The sequence below is a fragment of the Mus musculus genome, chromosome 5 (genome assembly GCF_000001635.26).
Source record: "Mus musculus strain C57BL/6J chromosome 5, GRCm38.p6 C57BL/6J".
Taxonomy (NCBI): domain Eukaryota; kingdom Metazoa; phylum Chordata; class Mammalia; order Rodentia; family Muridae; genus Mus; species Mus musculus.
The window spans coordinates 139,150,998-139,172,721 of NC_000071.6; the positions used below are offsets into that span (position 1 = coordinate 139,150,998).

At 50.2% G+C, this 21,724-nt stretch overlaps 1 protein-coding gene across 3 annotated transcripts in view; it reads left to right on the forward strand.

The window, feature by feature from the left end:
* Dnaaf5 (dynein, axonemal assembly factor 5) overlaps window positions 1-21,724 on the forward strand; it is a 36,378-nt gene that overhangs the window by 865 nt on the left and 13,789 nt on the right. For 2 of the 3 annotated variants that reach the window (XR_003955669.1, NM_001081265.2), the window contains exons 2-8: window positions 486-670; window positions 1,843-1,967; window positions 2,361-2,479; window positions 10,704-10,936; window positions 12,202-12,414; window positions 15,063-15,206; window positions 19,177-19,345. Coding sequence is in view for 2 of the 3 variants with exons in the window: in NM_001081265.2 (NP_001074734.1) it covers window positions 486-670; window positions 1,843-1,967; window positions 2,361-2,479; window positions 10,704-10,936; window positions 12,202-12,414; window positions 15,063-15,206; window positions 19,177-19,345 (1,188 nt within the window). In the remaining variant the exon portion in view is untranslated. The remainder of the gene's footprint in view (window positions 1-485; window positions 671-1,842; window positions 1,968-2,360; window positions 2,480-10,703; window positions 10,937-12,201; window positions 12,415-15,062; window positions 15,207-19,176; window positions 19,346-21,724) is intronic. The other variant, NM_001363485.1, reaches the window with a different exon arrangement.

Consider the following 21,724-nt stretch of genomic DNA (forward strand, 5'->3'; position numbering starts at 1 on the left):
CCTAAAGTGCTAGACTCTCAGACCTGTGTCACACCCATTTCATGATCATTTTTATGCTGGGTTATGGGACTCATGTGGGAAAGGACAACTCAACTCAGTTTCTTTACTCCAGTGTCTTCTCTGTCTCTGACACGGGTCACTAACTTCCTGGATGAAGGGAGGCTGCTTCTCGTTTATTTCTACCCTCTATCTACAGCCCTGCTTGATCAGGGCTTTTTCCCTTTTTTCCTTCTAGACTAGAGTTTGGAAAAGTTAAGAGGCCCTACCTAGTGTTTAAAGTCTTCCCGGGGGTAGGGGGGAGCCAACTTTGTGAAATAGGTGTATATATCCCTCCGGATGCCTGGAGCATAAGCAGCTCCCAGCACCATTGGAGAGAAAAAGTGGGAGCTGAGGCTAGCAGAGGCCAGAGGAAGGTTTGATGGTAGCCACAGAACAGGGCCCCATGCAGCTGTATCGCATAACCAGCAGCCTCCCTAATCCCACAGAGCACTTCCACATGCAATCGGAGTCCTTGATAGGCCCCCTGATGCAGACCATCTCCCACCAGCACTGGAAGGTCCGGGTAGCCGTTATCGAAGCCACGGGCACTGTGATCCAGTTTGGCAGTGGGAACTCGGTGGATGATGTCCTTTCCCACTTTGCTCAAAGACTCTTCGATGACGTCCCTCAGGTACTGGGAGTTTTCTGCTTGACAGTCCTGAAACCATGTGCTTCTGTTAATAGAAGTGTCCTCATGTGCTCATCCACTGAGAGAATTTCAGTGCAGGGCCTAGTGCTTAGGGCCTTGCCGGGAAGGACAGAACGGAAGTGGAAGTCCGGTGCTGGGGTGGTCTCCATGCTGGTGGGGGGCAGACAGGAGCCCTCCAGATGTAGACAGAGCACTCACTGGCTTTCAGAGCACAGGCCTGTCTCAGACCTTAGACTGTTGTGGCTTATGGTAATGTCCCCTAAAGAGAAAGGACTGGTGGTAGGCAGGCTCTGTCTCCAAGGGAGGAAACAAGTGAAGGGGGAGCACATGACCCTGGCTAGGTGGGAGGAGGAGAAGCGGGCAGCATGCTCCAGAAAAACCGAAAGCTGTCTCCATCACAGTCAGACCCTCCACACAGTAACAAGTTGTGTCCCCTCCCTTTGATGACCGTGTTGGCCTGAGTGTATCAGGACCCTCCTGCTTCCGCACTTGCGTCACTTGTGCAGGTGCCCAGCCTGCATGTCCTGCCCCATCCTGCTATAGGCTCGCAGCCCATCTTTCTATCTTGTTTGTATACCTCTCTATCACATCACATCATCATTCACATGTGCGTGGTTCACCCACTCACCTCAAACTCGTGAATTGAGTTAATCGTCTCCAGGTTGGGGTTGTAGCTCAGACGTAGGGCACTCGCTCAGCATGTACGAGGTGCTAGAGTCCGTCCTCTGCACCACACACAGCCTTGTGAATTACAGCCACAATGTTGGTACATTTGTTGCCTGTACCCAGTTATCATCGTCCCAGCCAGTAAGCAGTTCCCCATGCATATCTCTGTTTGCTTGCTATAGAATTGTCATAGAGTCCTGTCAAATGTCATACAAGGTGCATCTATCATCACTACAACCCATAAAACACCCAGGTATCATGGTGACAAAGAAGGCTGCAAACACGGTATATTGCCAGGGGACAGTGAATCCACAGAGGACAGAGCTAGTGGGTGTTAGGAAGTTCTGCATCAGCAGTGATTCTCTCATTTGTCGGGGGTGGGGGCTGCTGTGCCCACCCCTGTTTCAGGACTAACATCCCCACAGCAGGACTCTGAGCCACCCTTCCCAGGGACTCATGAGTGACGCTTCTCTATTCTCTTGCGGCAGGTCCGGCAGGCAGTGACCTCGGTGGTCGGGGGATGGCTGCTGAATCTCCGGGACCGCTACTCCTTCCTACACAAGCTCACCCCACTGCTGCTCAGCAGCTTCAGTGATGAAATGCCTGAGATCCGGTAAGTGTCCCGCTGGGCAGGTGGCTGGCGTGGTGTCCCCTGCCTGATTTGGAACAAGAGCTTTGCTCCAGAGTTGCCCAAAAAATCTGCCCATCCCCTTATTCCATGTGTTATGTGGTCCTGTGTCATATGACCTGTTTCCCATCATTAAGACCCTGTTGGACCTTTTTAGTATTTCAGTTGGGCCAATAGGTGGACATCAGGCCCCTGCTGGTGTTGTCACCATGTAGTCAGAGCTGGTCTGAAGGCCACTCCTGCCAAGTGTTGTGTGTTACCTCCCCCTTCTCCCCAGCCCAGCGGGTGTTTCCCTGAGGCTTCTGTGGTCAGGACCTTCATGGATGGGGTCTCCCGGCACCCAGACCTCACCGCCACTCCTGTGTTGCTGTGTTGCAGGCAGACAGCCACCAGCCTATGGGAGAAGGTCGGGCTGCAGTGGCAGCAGGAGAACGAGGCAGATCTAAAGGACAAGCTGGACTTCGCTTCACCTCCTCCTCCCAACTACCCTGAGCACGGTGAGTGGTGCTGCTGCGGGCACAGCAGACGGGAGGTCCGTGAGGGGCATTTGTTCTTGGCCTGGAGAAGGCACTGGTGCCTGAGGTACTGCTGGACCCAGTGCTTGCTAGGTCCCTCTTTGGAGATCACAGAGAAGGGTGCCACCTTCCCTGGATGGCACACAGACCCAGCCTCTGTCCTCTGTTTCTCAGGACCTTTTTTTCCCCACCTCTGGGCTCATTTTTAAAGAAGGGGAGGACTTCCCATAAATATCCAGATGTGCTGTCATCTGTTCACCACTCCCTTCTGAGCATGTGCAGGGACCTGTAGCTGGGCCAGGCCTCTACAGCACAACTGAGTTTCAGGAATGGCACCTGGGCAGGCTTCATCCTTTCATCAAGAGCCAGCTAAGCCTGCAGGTCAGGGATGAGTGGCATTTGTCTTCCTGTGTGTGTTCTGAACTCGGGGCAGTCTTCTGGTGGCGCCTGCTTGTCCTCATGTAGTCGTGACTCGAGCCCATGTTTGTGGCTGTCTAGCAAGCTCCGCTGTGAGGAGGGTTTCTGCCCACAGCCTGGCTGCTGCCTTATGGGCTTTGACCTCCTCTGTTGTCCGGCAAGCTCATCTCTCAAAATCAGCCAGGGTTACATCCTGACAAGAACAGAAATGTAACTAACGAAAGGCACTGTCCCCCAGCTCCTGGGTGGCTTCTTTCTAGCCCCAGAAGAGGGATCGGGATCTGGTGGGCTGTGGACATAGCAGTGACGTTGAGGCTGCTCCTGAATTCTGTTCTGCTGAGTTCCTGAGTCCAGGCCCCCCCTCCAGTCAGGGTCTCTGCTCCTGAGGGTCTTCCTTGCCCTCAGAAGCTGGCAGAAGGACACCACTCCAGTCCTGAGAAAGCTACAGGTAGCAGCTGTAAGCTGGGCTTGTTCTGAGTTGATAAGTCAGGTGGACAGTGCACTTTTCCAGATGGAGAGCTGAGGTGTGGAAGCTGTGTGTGTGTGTGTGAGATGATGAATCAGTTTCAAGCGTGGGGCCTCACATGTGTGATAACAAGTCTTCTGTCACTGTGCTACATCCCCATCCTGGTTTTTGTGCCACAGCTGAGCAGCCCTGCCCTTGCTGTCCAAGGTTATGCCACAGAGTTGACAGGCAGTCTAGCAGTGTCCACAGGACAGACTGGCCTTCGAGTGCAAGGAAGTCCCTACCTCGACTGTAACAGAAGCAAGGAGAGTGTGGGAGGCAGTGACTGTCTTACAGAGATACCACACTGGACTTGTGCTAAGTGAGAGGCTTGCTTGTGTGCTATGTGTCTGCACTGACCAGCTTCCCAGGCTCAAAGTCTGCAAGGCTCTCTTTGGATATAAGTTAGGGGCGAGCGAAGCTTGTTTCTGGCAGTGGTCACAGGCATCTCATGGTTCTGGTTCTGAACTGATAGAGCAGCGCTGCTCAGCTCATTCTTTACCCAAGCAGGGTGGATTTAGAACTTGAGTCACCACGGCCACCAGCACAACACTGGGTTTCACGAGTTTGATCGTTGCCCTTTGAAGTTACTTCAGTGTAGGATTAGAGTTGGAAGCTCAAGTTTTCATGATTGTGCAGCATTTTGTCCATCAGGCCTTACCACTTATACTCAGACCCTCACCCTAGTCTTCCTTGCTGTTGTCCCTCCCACCCCTGAGCCTGGCCTCTGCCTACCGTCTTGAGACCTGTATTGTCCTTGACAGAGGGGCTGTGTACAAACCCCTTACATTCCTAAACTGCCTGTTAGAGCTATGGGTTTGTGACCTTCATCAGAAAACATGCCTGAAACTGAGAAGGGATGTGTCCATCACTGGGTATTCCCGGGTGCCTTCCTGACTGCGGCCACAGGGTGTCAAGTCATGCTCTTTTGTGGCCAGACATCTCTGCTTGGGGCAGCACATCTTGTCAAATCTCAGCCCCATCACTGCGCCTAGCAGTGACCCTCAATGCTTCCTAGGTGGGCTTGAGCTTGATTTGCCTCCACTCCAAGAGGCAACTGAAACAGTCAGTGTTCAGGGACAGAGGGACTCAGATGAGTGGCTGAGATATGTTCTCTACAGTCTTCCTGCCGCAGAAGGGGACTTGAGCCTGACTACAGCTGAGCCACACGTGCTTACCGTTGCCAGTGCCACACACACTGGGGTTAGCTCCTGGGTCAGTTTAATCAAGTTCAGGCTTCCCCGTGCCTAGGACAGAAAGGAAGCAATGTCAATACCTCTATCATGGTTTATGCCCAACTTACAGACACATGGGAAGTTTTTTTTTTTTTTAAAGATTTATTTATTTTTATTTTATGTGTATGAGTGCTTGGCCTGCATGTGTGTATTTGTACCATGTGCATGCCTGGTACCTGTGAAGGCCACAGTTGTGAGCCACCAAATGTGAGTGCTAAGAACCAAAATCAGGTCCTCTGGAAGAGCAGCGAACACTCTTAACTACTGAGCAGTCTCTCTGGCCCCTTGTATTTGTTTTTGTTTGTTTGTTTGTTTGTTTGCTTGCTTAAGAATTACTTTATTTATATGCATATACTGTCTTCAGACACACCAGAAGAGGGCATCAGATTCCATTAGAGATGGTTGTGAGCCACTGTGTGGTCCTGGGAATTGAACTCATGACCTCTGGAAGAGCAGCCCCTCTTCCCCCTTGTTTTTATTTTTAGTTATATGTTGGCAGCATGGATTTGTGTACTGCCCTTGGAGTCCAGAAGAAGGCGTCATATCATCTGGAGCTGGAGCTACAGGTGGTTTTTAAACTCCTCGGCAGGGGTGCTGGGAGCCAAACTCAGGTCCTCTGCAGGAGCAGCAAGCACTCTAACCACTGAACCCTCTCTCTAGCACCTAAATCTCCACTTTGACCTATTTATTTCTTTTAACCATATTAGTGGCTGTGGCTGTGGACAGTGTAGGGGTGGACTCCTGTGCACAGGAGCTCAGAAGCCAACTTTGTGGAGTTGTTCTCTTCCATCCTTATGAGGGCTCTAGGGATTGAACTCTGGTCATCCAGCTTGCATGACAGAGGCCTGTACCCACTGAGCCACCTTGCATCCTCAAGTCCCCACTTTTACAATGAAGCGCTGAGTGGGGCAGCAAGGAAGGCTGCAGTTCACTGCCTCCAAATCAGTTTTCACTGAATAAAGTGTCCTCAAGTTCTGCAAACCGCCAGTGTCAGGGCTCTGGTGACAGCACCTTCCAAGTTTTTTAGTGATGGTGGCAGCAGCCTTTGAAACATCTTTCTCCTGGAATTGTTTGCCGGTCAGTTGTGCTCAAGTGCTGAGGGCACAGGAGGACACAAGGTCTTTTTCTTTCTTTCTCTTTCTTAAAACAACACAAAACAAAACAGCTGGTCTGGGTCTGAGCAGGGTCCCTGTGAATGTGTGTCATTGTGTCCATCCTCGGCCTGCCCTGCCCTGCCTGCATTCCATCAGGGTGTTTGGGATACAAACTTGAATAGGACTGGAAGAGGAAAGCAGCTAGCTCAGTAAGAGCTTTTTCCTCTTCCCAAGGGCAGGTCCTTCTGCCTTGGCAACACACAAGGCAGGCCTCGTAGACAGAAGGGAACATTTCCACAGAGGTCAGTTCCCCTGCTCCCTCTGAAACTGGGAGCTTTGATCTCTTCCTGTCCCCCTCCCCAGTCCTTCCAGGTGGAATCCCCTTTGCGTCACTGAACCTGGCATGGCCTCACCTCCATGGGTCCTGGCACCTGTACTGATGGCTGCCTGTCGCCATGGTGTCTGGCTTTGCAGATGTCCATAGCTGCTCTACTGAAGGGTCCATTTGCAGATGTGGCCTGCTATCATGTGTAGTTAATCCCTCAAAGAAGGTTTTTTTTTATACACAGCACTAAGGTCTCTGTGCTTCTGGACTTGGACTTGAGTAAATGAGACTGGGACCTTAAGGCCTTCCTCCCTGCTTACGTGTGCTAACAGACTTCTAGACAGATGCAGGACCACTGACCTAGCCTGCCTAAAAACCAACTGGTAAATAATGAGATCTCGGAGGGAATCTAGATTGAAACAAGCAGGGCTGGAGAAAGCCAGCACAAGGACACTGAGAAAGCAGTGGAGGTTTCTTAGGATGGCAGGCGTGGTGCTTGTTAGCACCGCCCCACGGTAGACACTGGACAGTAATGAACCTCCCCTAGCAACATTCTCTATGTGAGCTCCAGAGGAAAGCAGCCCACATGTACCTGTCTGGGAGAGACTAGGTGAGGTGGCAGGATAGGACACTCCTCAACCCAGGTGGGGGAAGAACACACGTGTCACAGCTGGAATGAATCCTAAGAGAAAGAAGCCTGTTTACATAGCAGCCCCTCCCACCCCACCACCCAGCCCCAAGGAAGGAAACATGGGCACATAGGAAACAGTGTCCTAAGTAATGCTGTCGGCCCAGGACAGGGGGAGTCCTGACATTGGGGACGTTGATGAGGGGCTTCTGCATTCATTAGTCAGCATTCTCTAGAGTCACAGAACTTACGGAATGACTCTGTATATTAAGAGAATTTACTGGAATGACTTACAGTTGCAGTCCAACTAACCCGACAATGGGCAACTGTGAGTGGGAAGTCCAATTATCTAGCCACTGTACAATCCCACGAGGCTAGTTGTTTCAGCTGGTCTTCTGTAGAAGGAGGTTCCAACAGACGTGCTGGCAAGCAAGTGCAAGCAGGGGAGGAGTGAGTCTTCCTTTCCCATCATCCTTATGTAGGTCTCCAGCAGAAGGCATGGCCCAGATTAAAGGTGTGAACCACACGCCTGATTTGGGACTTGCTCTGTCCCAGGCTGGCCTTGAACTCAGAGATCTGCTTGTGTCAGCCTCCTAGAGTTAAAGGCATGAGCTACCTTGCTTGGGCCTAAGATTTTCATGGCCACTATGCCTCAAGATCTTGATCAAAAGCATGTGTCATCACATGTCAAGATCAAGGTCAGAAGACTATGTCTTCCACCCTCAAGATGGAGATCACAGGGGTGCCCTCCATTTCTGGATTGTAGTTCATTCCAGAAGTAGTTAAGTTGACAACCAGGACTAGCCACCACAAGCATCTACAAGAATGTGTAGAAGATGGGCTGGAGAGATGGCTCAGAGGTTAAGAGCACTGACTGCTCTTCCGAAGGTCCTAAGTTCAGATCCCAGCATGGTGGCTCACAACCATCTTTAAAGAGATCGGACGCCCTCTTCTGGTGTGTCTGAAGACAGCTACAGTGTACTTAGATATAATAATAAATAAATCTTTAAAAAAAAAAAAAAGAATGTGTAGAAGAGTTATTCGTTACTTGTAGGTAGGTGTGAGAATTAGCTTTGGGTTTTTCACATTGTATTTATTTGAGCTGGCGAGACACTTCAATAGGAAAAGGAACCTGACTCCCACCAGTTGTCCTCTGATTGTCACATGTGCTATGGCAGGCAGTCACACAATATACCATGTGTGAGAATGTACAGGCACACAAAAGGCGTGGCACACATGTATTGGTCATAGGCCGACTTTGTGGAGTTGGTCCTAGCCTCCCACCTTGTTTGGGAAGCAGGATCTGCTGTTTGTGCGTCTGAGTTAATTACTCTAGTTACTTGGCCCAGGAGCTTCTGAAGGAGACTCCTGTCTCTGCTTCTCATCTCTCCATAGACAGCTCAGATTACAGAAGCGTGCCACCAGGTACAGCCCTTGTTCTGCTTTTAAACATAGCTGTAGGGTTGGACCTCAGATCATCAGACTTTTACCCTCCCAGCCGTCTCCTGGGCCTTGGCTTTTGTTTATTTGTTTACAGTGCTGAGAATTGAACCTAAGACCTCATACCCCTGCCCTCTTTTTACTTGTAGTTTTGGTTTTCTTTATGAGTTATAGCCCAGGCTGGCCTCAAACTCGGCCTGTAGCTGAGAATGACTTTTGATTCCCCTGCCTCCATGTCCAAAATGCTTACAGATATATACCACATTGCTCTCATTTTGTGATACTGGAAGTGGAACCAGGACTTCACGCATGCTAAGCTAAGCAAGCAGTACCAAGTGAGGCATATTTAGACAGGGTCTAAGTAGCCTGGACTACCTTGACCTTGTGAGCCTCTAATTCAGCCTCTACAGCAGGCTGGGAAACCACTGGCGAAAACAAGCATTTTCAGGTGGTACTGAGTGTGCACCCTGCTTGTGCGAGAGTACGTTAGTCAGTCCTGGTTCCGAGTGATGGCTCAGCTTGTGTTTGAGAGCATTAACACGCATGCTTTTTTACTTAGTGTTTGACTTCGTTGTGTTTAGCATTTATCTATGTTTGTGTCAGATTTATGACAATTATGCTTACAGATATTTGTTATAGTGATTATAAGAAAGTAAAAGTGGCTAGGCATGGTGGAGTTTGCCATCCTAGTGTAGGAAAAGCTAAGGCAGGAGGATTGCTGTGAGCTTGAGGCCAGCCAGGGAAGCATAGTTAGACCTCTCTCGAAAAACATACTTAATCCTCCCAATAAACATAAATGGAAATAACTGGGTCAGTGATTCCCAATACTGGGTCTACATGGTGCTGAAGTATTCTATGGTTCCAGTGTCCTGGACCCAGTGGAGTGCTCTGTACAGTGGAAGCATTCATACCCATGCTGTCCTGTAGAGCAGCCTGACCACAGCCCACCAGACTCTAAGATTGGCACAGCACGGGTGCTGAGCTGTTTAGTGTGTGTAGACTACATGCTGGCAACTGTACACACCGAGAGCCGGTGCTAGCTGAGCTGTCCCATCCTCCTCTGTGACCAGGTTTGGTGGCAAATGCCTGAGGGCCGAGGCGGGAGAAGTGAGTGTAGCCTAGGCTATCAGGTGCGTTCAGAGGGAAACTTAGGGAAACCTGCCTCAAAGAGGCTGAGCGTGTAGCTGAGAGGCACAGCATTTATCTAGAATCCACCACTAAGGGCCTGGGCAGGACATGGCTCAGCAGTAAGACTTGACCAAATCCACCAGTGAGGAGCTGTGGCTTAGCAGTAGACCACCTGCCTAGCATCCCCCATGCGGGACTGGGGAGATAGTTCAGTGGTAGAGTGCTTGCTTAACAAATGTGAGGTTGTAGGTTCAATCCCTGATGCTCACGCACAGTATTCAGAAGATAAAAGACCAAGAAAGTAATAACTATTTGTGTCCAGAACATACAGAGAACTCTCAGAACTCAATAAGAAAAACAATTCAAAACTTTTAAACAGACAGTATTTGGAAAAACATCACCCAGGATGGTAACAAACAGCACAGAGACTATACGCATGCTTGGTGTTGGCATTGGGGAATGGAGATTGGACCTCCAGAAGATGCTGCTGGATGCTTCCAGGCTACCTTGAAGGCTGGCTGTGGCGTGGCAGGGGAGTCGAGCAGTGTAGAAGATAGGCAGGTGCTTTCTTCTGAGGCATACCTATGGTATGGTGTAGCCAAACTAGATACTGACAGCAAGAAAGGTAAATGCCTGACCCCAGGAGTAACTGAGTGTTAGGGTCCAGCACAGCACCTTTAGAACAGCCCCGCGTCAGGCCTGAGCTCTCGGGAGATGAGTGTGGAAGCGGGTGTGTCCACCGCATAGATGACTCCCTCAGAGTCTGCTGTACAAGTCCACTGAGTGAAGATGCCAGAGAGAACACTAGTGCACGATGCAGGGCTATTGGGCCAGGCAGGGGAAGCCCCAGAGCTAAAGTTACTTCAGGGTTTGTGGTGGCCGTTTGCAGGTGTGTCCCACTGTGGTTTCTTATTGTCATACTTCAGTATAGCCTTACTTTTTTGTTTTGTTTTTTCGAGACAGGGTTTCTCTGTGTAGCCCTGGCTGTCCTGGAACTCACTCTGTAGACCAGGCTGGCCTTGAATCAGAGATCCACCTGCCTCTGATTCTGGTGTGCTGGGATTAAAGGTGTGTGCCACCGCTGCCTGTTGAAAAATACTTTACATCATGACTGTGACCCTCACACTTTTCCTGGGGGGGGGGTAGGGGGGGGTATTTAGATTTAGTTGGTTGACTGATTTTTTTTTGTTGTTGTTTTGTTTTGTTTGAAATGGTGTCTCACTCTGCACCCCAGGATAACCTGGAACTTGTGTAACTCAACATGGTCTCAGATTACAGGGATCCTTCCTCAATGCAGTTGCAAGCTGCCAAGTCTAGCTCTCCTTTCTGTCTTGAGACATTCTGAACTCTCAGTCAGACTGAAGGTATAACTAGCCACTTTCTGCAGCACAGACCCTGAAGCTGGTTCTGTGGGCTCCCATTTTCTCCCTCTAGAGAGCCGCCCTGGCCTGGGCTGCCGAGAGCTGGTCTTCAGGAACCTCTCCAAGGTGCTTCCTGCCATCTGTCATGATATCACCGACTGGGTGGTGGGGACGCGGGTGAAGGCAGCACAGCTGCTGCCGGTGCTGCTGCTGCACGCAGAGGACCACATCACCCAGCACCTGGAGATCGTCCTCAGAACCCTGCATCAGGCCTGCACCGATGAAGAGAAGGCTGTGGTCGGCAGTGTGAGTGTCCTACCATGCAATGGCAAAGCTCTCAGCCCTGTAGAAGCAGTTCTTAGTCACCAGCTAGGTGAAGGGGTAGACCTCTCCTGCCCTTCTCACCTCTCCCATAGTCAGCCACTAGCCTGGCCCTGGTGGTGCCCTCCAGGCAAACTTTGTTTCACCTTTGATTTCACCGGGCACATGCAGCAGGCTCTGCTTCCAGTGACCAGGCTGTCAGCAGCTGGCCTAAGAGACTGGCTTTTCCAGCCCAGGCACACTTATGTCATTTCCACACAAAACTTAGGGGGTGGGGGGAGGGAATCCTTTCATGTGTGTTTACATATGTATGTGCAGTCAATTGTATGAGTTCATGTGCAGTTGTGTGCATGCTTATGGAAGCCCAAATTTAACACTGGATATTAGCGGCTGTCCATTGATTGCAGGATCTCTCACTAAAGCAGGAGCTCACAGATTCAGCTAGTCTTACCTAGCCAGTGTGCTCTACGGTCCCCTGTGTCTGTATCCTGGGTACTGGGAGGACAAGAGGCTGTCATCCCTTCCCTCCTCCTACATGGGTGCTGGGGATCTGAACTCTGATCACTGGGCTTATGCAGCAAGCACGGCATTCCCTGAGCTACCTCTCCAGGCATTACCAGGAACGTGTGAGCATCTGTTTTACTGGCAGAATAAAGGATTTTCTATCTTCCAGTATGGTTTATGAAGGAGTGGGAGGGACTGATAAGAAGTGCTGTGTGCAGGCTCCTGTGTCTGTATGCTCTGTGCCTTCCCTGTGTGCTGCCCCTGTCTGCTCCAAGATGCAGACCTGGCTGGGACCCCAAGCTTTGTGCCTCCCTCTCCAGCGACTCCAGCCCCCTCACTGGCAGCCCTCACTGCTGCCCAGCTCTGTGTTGTGTCTTGAGTGAGTATTTTGTTAATGCAAACAGCAGCGAAGGGCCTGTGGGGCTGGTGTGCACTGCCCTGCATTTGGCCCTGGTCCTTGCCATTGCTGAATTCCCTAGGGTGCGGAGGCATTGGTTGTATGAATGAGACACTTCGGCTGCTGGTGTCAAATGAAGCAGGAGAGCCAGGTGCATGGCTTCAGAGCCCTGGGTCCCATTTGCCTTGGTATCCCCCATGAGAGAAATGAGGGTGTATGCTTCCCCACAGGTCCTGTAACTCATGCCCTGTGACAGGAGAGGCCCTGTGTGGTAAGCCTAGTCACCACAGTGGGAGCCCTGGCTGTGGCCATATTTCCAGAACTCTGCATCTTCCCTTCTTTCTTGCAGTGCATAAGAGCCGCAGAGCTCATTGGCACCTTTGTCAGCCCAGAAGTATTTCTGAAACTGATCTTAGCCATGCTGAAGAAAGCACCCTCTGCCTCTGGCCTCTTGATCCTCGCTTCTGTCATCCGGGGCTGCCCCCGGAATGCCCTCCAGCCACACGTCACAGTCATAGCCACAGAGCTGGCCCAGGAGCACATCTGCCAGGGGTCTGAGAATGTAAGTGGGTATCCGGAAGGGTGGGCATCAGGCTGTCCTAGTGCTGGCCACTCTCTGAGTGTAACTGCTGATGCTGGCTGATGCTGCCACGGGTGGCAGCAGCACACTAAGGTGCCAGTGGCAGCAGCCCCTATTCAGCCCTGTAGCCACCCACAACAGGCAGCCATTTAAGATTTCCTCTTGTTAGTGTCAGTGGCTTGGGCAGCTCAAGATCCATCCATCTCCCAGGAGAGTCCAGCCGGCCTTGCTGCTGTGGGTGGTCGTAGGTCAGGGACACGTGTCTGAGGGAGTCCGGGGACTACGCAGCACATCATTGGTGTGAACACATCCTCAGGGGTGACCAGAAGCTCATTCTTGTACGTGTCACTCAGCACTTGAATCCTATGTTTGAAGTAACCACTTGTGACCTGATGGAGAGGTTTGCTTTAAGCTGAGCCAGAGCAGCCTAACCTGGACTTGACCCCTGGGATGTGTTCTGGTTGCTTCTACTCAGGGCAAAATGAAGGTTGCTGTGTTGAGATGTGTTAGGCATACCCTCTCCTCCAGTACCCTGATGCTCCTCTTGGGAAACTAGGTTCTGCTCCCTGGCCAGCACTGACTGACAGATGTCAGCCCTGATGCTCTGTGCAGCCATTTTGTTGTCTGAGTGAAAGACCTGTAGGTGTGGTGTCACATACTGGTGTCTTAGTTACTTTGTTAGTGCTGTGATGAAACACCATGACCAAGGCAATTTACAATAGAAAGTATTGGGGCCTTATAATTTCAGGGGGTTAGAGTCCATGGACATGATGACAGGAAGCATGGCCACAGGCAGACATGGCACTGGGGCAAAAGCTGAGAACTGACATTTGATCCACAAGCGCAAGGCGGCAGGAGAAAGTTAACTGGAAAAGCTGTGGACTTTTGAAACTGCAAAGCCCACCCCTAGTGACACACCTCCAACAAAGCCACTCTTCCCAACCCTTTCCAAACAGTTCCACTAACTGGGGTCCAAATGTTCAAATCTATGAGCCTATGGGGGCCACTGTCATTCAGCCCGTACACCTGTAATTCCAGAAATCTGGGAGGATGGAGAACAGCCTGGGCTACATAGTGAGAACTAAGGCATTTGACTTTTAAATAACAAGATAAGAAGGGAGCCCCGTGGGAACAGGGCTGGAGTCGTAGGGAGGAGTGAGGGGGATTGTGTTCCTGCTCACCACTCGGTGTCCCCGTTTCCCAGAACTCATCTGGATAAATTGCCGATCTGTCAGCTGCGTGTTTCCCTGGATACACAGAACATTCCCCCTCTGGAAGGTGTGGCTTCAAGTCTTAAAGAAATTGTGGCCACTTGATTTTTTAGTGTCGCTTCCAGAGAATGTAGATCTGGCCTGTCAGGCTCGCCTGTGCTGACGGGAGAATCACTGTCCAGCCTCCTAGCAAAGGAGGCTGATGTCTTTTTTAAAGTGTATTTTGCTTTGTACATGTGGGGTGGGTGGGTGGTTAGGGTTTTTGTTGTTTTTTGTTTTGTTTTGTCGAGACAGTCCTGTGTAGCCGAGGCAGAACCTTAACTAGATAGCCAATTTTGGCCTTGAATTCTTGATCCCCTGCCTCCACCTCCCCGATCATGAGACAATGGGCCTATGAATGAGAAGGGGGAAAAGAAAAGAGGACAGGCCCTCTCCTAAGCGGCTGAGGTTTTATTGTACACAGAAGGGAGGGTAGAGGCAGAGACAACTGGGGCCGCCCCAGTGAACATTTCCTGGCTGGCTGAACTGGGCCTTGTGAGGAAACGGAGAAGAGGGCCTGGAGACCAAGAAGCCAGGAGACCAAGAGTCCAAGCAAGAGGCCAGCATAATCGAAATGGCTAGGTTCTACAGGAATCAGAGATGCTGGGTGAAGGAGACTCAGCCCAATCCCTAGGCTAGAAAGTTTGGGGTAGGGAACGGGTATGCCAGCCAGAATGTCCATAACAGGTACTGGCGATGCTAAGGGAGGCTGCACTCACCTGCTCCCCTGGGCTCTCACCCAGGAAGGTAGAAATCCCACAGGCTGCTTTTCTGCATGTGTGTCCTTTCTCTTTTTTTTTTTTTTTTTTGAGACAGGGTTTCTTTGTATAGCTCTGGCTGTCCTGGAACTCACTCAGAAATCCTTCTGCCTCTGCCTCCTGAGAACTGGGATTAAAGGCAGTGTGCCACCACTGTCAGGCCTTTATTCTTATCCCATGTCTGTTTCACAGGTTTCATAAAGCGCAGAATAAATACAAATGGCAGTTTTAAGATACAAGTGAACATTCACAGTGTGTATTTTTTGTTTTGTTTTGTTTTGTTGTTGTTTTGAAACAGGGGTTTTCTATGCAGCTCTGGCTGGCCTGGAATTCGCTTGTAGATCAGGCTGGCCTTGAACTCCTTAGTTCACCTCTACTCCCAAGCACTGGGATTAAAGTACCCCACACCATCTGCTGGCCCATGATAAGTATTCTTTATCCCTCTGAAGCTTCCCTGTTGGCCCACTGTGCCCTCCTCTGTGGCTGTGTTCAGGTCAAGGCCTGCAGCCCTCAAGTGGGGTGCAGCAACTTCTCTGGCTCTTGCTGCGTGTGTGCGTGGTGGGTACCACACTGGCAGTGGGCTGTGGAGGGAGGGATGCTAACTCCCACTGTTGTCTTCCAGAATCTCTACCTGGAGCATCTGCTGCTGTGTGTGCAGGCCCTGCTGTCTGTATGTCAGGAAGACTGTCGAGCTGCCAGCCTGCAGTTCCTGGAGGTGCTGGTGACAATAATGGCAGTCTCAGATGCCGTGGGTCTTGAGAAGAAGGTAAGGGCACAGCACCCTGCAGCTACAGTCTCTCTCTACAGGAAATGTAGTTGTCTTCTGTTAGTCTTTAGCATGGTTGAATTTCACACCTGGGGCAGGCTTGACTAGCAAAGGTGAATGAATTCAGAATATTTAGAAGGAGTCTCTCACAAGGTGGCCTCCAGGGAATGACCCCTTTATATAGTCATATTGGGATGCTGGACGGACCCTCTAATCTCTTGGTGCTTCAAAATGCTCCTGATCAGCCAAAAGCTATAGTGAAGGCTGATGACTGTCCAGTGTAGCACAGCTCTTAGAGTTATTTCTGTCCCCTTGACTCTGCATTTAAGCTTTAATTTTATTTATTTATTTTGCTTTTGTTATTGTTGTTGTTCTGTTTTTTTAGATGGCCTTATTATATAGCCCAGGCTACCCCTGAACTTCTGAAGGCAAACTTCTGTCTCACAAATAAGGTGGAGAATAACTGAAGTAGGCCCTCAGCGTCAGCCTCTGTTTTCCCGTGCGCGTGCGCGCACATGCATAAATCCCTAACGTAGAATTCCTGTGAGCCTCAATAACCATCTGGGCCAGATGCTACTTCTTCAGGGTGAGCCCAGAGTAAGGCTCTCAGCCACCGCCCTGGGCCTGCAGGAGGCTTAGGTTCCTGTGGAACCCTACCTGAGGGGGCCTTTTCCTCTCTTGTTGGGGACTTTCTCTATTCAGATTCTTCTCTGTGAAGAAACCTTTGCAGAGAGTACGTGTCATATGTCATCAAAGACAGCTTGTCACTGATAGGACTATGAGTTCTAGCAAGGCTGTGCGTGCAGGCCACAGGAAGGAAGCCAGACCCATCAGGTCAGGAAGAGATATATATGGCCCACTGCCCTGGGGGAATGTCAGGGACTGCCTAGTGTATTAAACCCTCCTTCAGCCCCCCACTAACCTTTGTGGTTGGTTCCAGAGAGGCCAGCGAGTACTTTCAACCCTGAGATCTGCTCTGGGTAGGAGAGCTATGCGGGGAGGGTGCAGGCAAGGCAGCCTTCAGTTTTACAGTTTGGGAGATTTGGGTGGTGGCTTTGTTGTGGGTGTGAGGGTGGAGGGTTGTTCGCAGCTGGGGGTGGGGCTAGGGCCTTTCATGTCAGCTTCAGTGTTTCAGGGCTTTTATTTTGTTTGAGTTTTTGGCTTTTTTAGTTGTGTACATATGTGTATTTGTATGTGGGCATGACCACATGTGTCCTGAGAAGCCAGAGACATCGGATCCCCAAGAATTGTAGTAACAGATGGCTGTGAGCCCCCTGACATGGGACCCTAACACAGGACCTCTACAAGAGAGCATTGGGCCATCTCTCTAGACATGGTTTTTTGTGTTTGTTTTGTTTGTTTTGGTTTTTGGTTGGTTAGTTTTTTGACACAGGGTTTCTCCCTGGCTGTCCTGGAACTAACTTTGTAGAGCAGGCTAGACTCAAACTCATAGAGATCTGCCTGCTTGTGTCTCCTGAGTGCTGGGATTAAGGCATGCATCACCACACCCAGCTGGACTTTTGTTTTTTAAATGTGGTCTTTCTGTGTAGGGCAGGCTGACTTTGAACTCTTAATCTTCCTGCCAGAGCTATCTATAAATAGTAACAGGGTTTTTTTTTCATGCTCGTATGTGTGTGTGGGCATGTGTGCTTTTCCATGTGACTATGTGTGTAAGTGTATGTGTGCATGTACATGTGAGTGTGTGTGAGTGTGTGCATGTATGTGTGAGAGTGTGTGTGTGTCTGTGTGTGTCGATGCCATTCCTCTGGCATCATCCAGAGTTTCTCTTTCTTTGCCTTCCATTTTATTTTTGAAAGACTTTTTGATTTTTGTGTGTGTGTGTGTGTGTGTGTGTGTGTGTGTGTACGTGTACATGAGTGCAGTACCTGCAGAAGATGGACAAGAGTTTCAAATTCCATGGAGTTAAGAGTTGTGAGCTGGGGGCTGGAGAGATGACTCAGTGGCTAAGAGCACTGACTGCTCTTTCAGAGGTCCTGAGTTCAATTCCCAGCAACCACATGGTGGCTCACAACCATGTGTAATGGGATCTGATGCCCTCTTCTGGTTTGTCTGAAGACAGCTGCAGTGTACTCATATACATACATAAATCTTCTTTTAAAATTCCTTTAAAGTTGTGGATATGACCTATTTATCATGATGCTGGGAACTAAGTTTGGGTCCTCTTCGAGAGTAGTATGTGCTCTTAATTGCTGAGCATCTCTCTGGCCCTACCTATTTGCCTATCTGACAATCTTTTACTGGCTCACCAAACAGACCAGGCCAGCCAGCAAGCCCTAAGGACCACCATACCCACTCCATCTCTGCCTCCATTGCTGAGATTATAGGCATACACCACCATGCCTGGCTTCTCATATGGGTTCTTGAGACCAGATTCAGGGCCTCGCGCTTACAAATGACTAAGCAATCCTCCCCCTCTACCCCAAGCCCTGTCTTATTTAAAACTACTTTGCCCCTTGTTCATGTGTGGTCGAGTCCCTGTTAGCATAGGCTCTGAACACCTTTAGGAAACACATGCATGCACAGACATGCTTGCATGTGGGTTCATAGACGCACATAAGTGAGCTGGGCACCTTGGGCTGCTGAGTGGATGGGTTTGTGTCTGTTGTTACCTGCTGGAGAAGCAGCACTGGCAGGCAGAGGCGGAAAGTGGTGTGGGGAGGCCTGATGCTCTGACGTAGCCCTGCTGTGGCCCCGTGCCTGCTCTTTGGTGGGCTTGTTCTATAATACTTACTTCCTGGTCAGATGTTTCTGTTTAGCTGATGTTTCCTATATGTCTTAGACCTCAGATGACAAGAGAATCTCTAGAAATGGAAAGCTTTAAAAAATAGACTCCAAGCTGGGTGCTGCTGGTGCGTGTCTTTAGTCCCAGGTCTCCAGAGGCAGAGACAGTTGGATCTCTGAGTTAAGAGGCCAGCCTGATCTACAGAATGAGTTTCAGGACAGCCATGGATACTGTGAGAAACCGTATATCAAAAAAAAAACAAAAAATAGGGCTGGAGAGATGGCTCAGCGGTTAAGAGCACTGACTGCTCTTCCAGACGTCCTGAGTTCAATTCCCAGCAACCACATGGAGGCTCACAACTATGTAATGGGATCCGATGCCCTCTTCTGGTGTGTCTGAAGACAGTTTATTCACATACATAAAATAAATCTTTAACAAAATGTATTATTAAAAAATGCACCAGCGTGGTGGTACACGCCTTTAATCCCAGCACTCGGGAGGCAGAGGCAGGTGGATTTCTGAGTTTGAGGCCAGCCTGGTCTACAGAGTGAGTTCCAGGACAGCCAGGGCTATACAGAGAAACCCTGTCTCGAAAAAAACCAATAAATAAATAAATAAATAAATAAATAAATGCTAGCCACTATGGGGACCGGTGAGATGGCTCCTCGTGTCAGGTTGCTTGCTCCTAAGGCCGACAATTTGAGTTTGATCCCTGGAGTCCAACGGTGAGCGAGCTGACTCCTTCAAGTCCTCTTCTGACTTGGATACGTGCACCGAGGCCTGCATACCCTCTTCCCCACAAAGAACATCAGTAAATGTAAATGAAAAGAACAACTGGACTCTAAGTTGGGGCTATAACTCAGCTAATTTACCTAGTATGATACAGCATAAAACTGTGTGTTAGCACATACCTGTAATTCCCACACTCAAGTTAGAAACAGGAGGATTCGGAATTTGAGATATTCTTAGCCAGCCAGACTGCATGAGATCCTGTCTCAAAAAGTCAAAAATACTTTTTTGGTTTTTTGAGACAGGGTTTCTCTGTAGCCTTGGCTATCCTGGAACTCACTCTGTAGATCAGGTTGGCCTCGAACTCAGAGATCCAACTGCCTCTGCCTCCCGAGTGCTTCGATTAAAGGCGTGCACTGTTGCCACCACCACCCGGCCTAAAAGTTATTTTTAATTTAAAAATCAGTCTGGTCCCATCCTTTGTGTCCCCTTTTGTAGGCCCAGAAGACCATGGACACACTGGCTGAGGTGGAGGATATCCCCAGCAGTCAGGACCTCTACCGCAAGCATGTGGGTGCACTCCTGGAGCGGCTGACAGCCTCGCATGGCGAGTGGGCAGTGCACTCTGTGCAGTTGCTGAAGTTCACTGTGCTCCTCACCCAGGCAGGTGAGCTGCAGGGCCCTGGCCTTGACCCCAGCGTAGTTCTTGTTCCAGTGACAGGGCCTACATAGCTCAGGATGGCATCAAACCAGGTCTGCTCCTGCCTTGTCTTCCCACATGCTGGGGTCACAAGAATGAGCCACTGAACCCAGGAGAAATGTCTTCCACGGTAAGCCTTGAGAATAGGGTGTGCCGTGGTTTCTTTGGCAGCTTGTGTTCTTTAGCTCCGTCTGGTTTACAGTGGGATCTAGCATCTCCAGCCACAGAGGCTTTTTGCGGAAGTGAGAAAGAAGCGTTGTATTTTTATTTTGTTATTTTTTGTATTTTTAATTCCAAGAGATGCAGCCCCCTTCACAAAGCCCCCAGCTTTGAAGGAAAGGCTGTAGATACAAGAGGCACAGCCCCATTCCTTTGCTCCAGCCATGCAGCGTGGCACATCTTTGTGCATATGCTAGAAGGTCTTGTTTGCTGCAGTGTTAGAGTATGGACAGATGAGAATGCAGAGGTGGCACTTACAGGACTGAAGAGATGGCTCATTCAGTCAGGTACACACACACACACATTCATGCAGTCATATGTATGCATAACATAAAACAAAAAAAATTTTAAAGGCCAAGCATGGTATCATGTTCCTGTAATCCTGGCACTGGGGAGACAAAGGCAGGAGGATCCTTGGGCCTTGCTGGCCAGCCAGTTTAGGTGATTCAGGGCGCCCTGGGTGCAGTGGAAGGTGTTTCCAAAATGAAGTGACAAGCACTTGAGGAGAACACCTGATGTCAAACTCTGGCTTCCATGTGCTTGCCCACACAAGGAATAACAAGAGGCCATCCCACTCCCTGAGACGACCTGCCTTGCTGGATGGGGTTGCTCCTGGCCCTGTGAGCCTGGATCATGGGAAAGTCCTACTCCATCCATCCTTCAGGACCCAGTACCCTTTCCTCTCCTGGCCGGGTGGTCAGTAGTGGGGCCCTTTGTACTCAGCCTGGCTGCAAGTAGGGACATTGTTACAGTTTTAGTGTGGCTTGGTGAGTGCCCTTGTGTGGCCTCCAGTTCAGTCCTTTCCGATTGGCCCAGCTCCCTCTGGGGGCCATTTCCCACCATCCTCTGCCCCCTAAGCTCCTGGGTCTACTCAGTGTCTGGAAGGTGGAATGTGGGTATCAGAGCCTACATGTCGAGGGCCTTTGAGGCTTTCTGCTTTGCTTGCTGAGATATAAAGACCAGAAGAAGAACTGACTCAGTGCAGCAGCTCCTCCTGTCCCTGCCAGTGTCCCCGAACACTGAGGGGCACACTTCTCTGATGTGACCAGTGGCAGAGTGCACCCAGGTCTCCAGCCAGGAGCTGCCAGTCCCAGGAAAAGCTGGACTTGCACTGCAGCATGTTTCTCTGGGTGGACTTGTTTGGTTGTGAGGACCTGGTCTCATGCAGCTGAGACCAGCCTCAGACTTACGGTATAGCTGAGGATGAGCCTGAAGTCTTCGTCTTGCCTCCATCTCCTAAGAGCCGGGGCTACAGGTTTCCACCCTTGTGCCTGCTTTATGCAGTCCTGGGCTGGAATCTAGAACCATAGGTGTTCTAGGCGGGCACTCTAAGCACAGATAGCCCAGCCCTTCACTCAGTGGCGATTTTCTTGACAGACAGTTGCTTCTCACTGCAGCTGAGGTGAGAGTGGGCTTCTGTCTCCTGCATCCAAGCCCTTTATCCTTTGTGAATGAGACTCCAGCCTGAGCTCTTGCTTTTACTCTGAGTGCTGGCTTATCAGTTGCAGGTTTCCAGACATCTGTCTTTTGATGTTGACAGTCTGGGCAAACCCTGGCACTCTCCTGTGCCACTTGGAACAGTCCTCTGGTGGTCCTCCATGCTGGAGGGAGGGATCCTGCTTGTCTTGTCAGACCAGCAGCTGCTTTCCCCGCTGCCATTTTTGTTTCCCTTCTCCTCAGATCCTCACAGCTGCAGGCAGATGACGCTGCTGCCGCCTCTATAGGCCTCCAGTGCCACTGTACAGACACTGGACCTACAGGGGTCTGAGAAACTGCATCTTGAAATGGAGATTTAGATGACTTGCTGTGATGTCTGGTGGTAGAATTAGCAAATTGTGCCTGAGACTATGCTAAAATGTTAAGTCCCGTTTAGGGCCAGGCCATAGCTGAGAAGTGTCCAGGGGTGCGTTCTGGAGAGTTAGCTATATATGTCCAACTCTAGAGGCTGGGCAGTTCCAGTCACCAGGCAGTGAACCCTCAGGTAAGAGTTGACTTATGAAGTCTTTGTGACCTGGGGAAGGGTGGCTGAAGGGAGTAGACCCTGCCTCTTGGCTTTCATACGACACGGTTTGAGCAGACAGTGGGCATGGCATGCTTTGATTTTTTGGATGTCTCTTGACTTTAGTT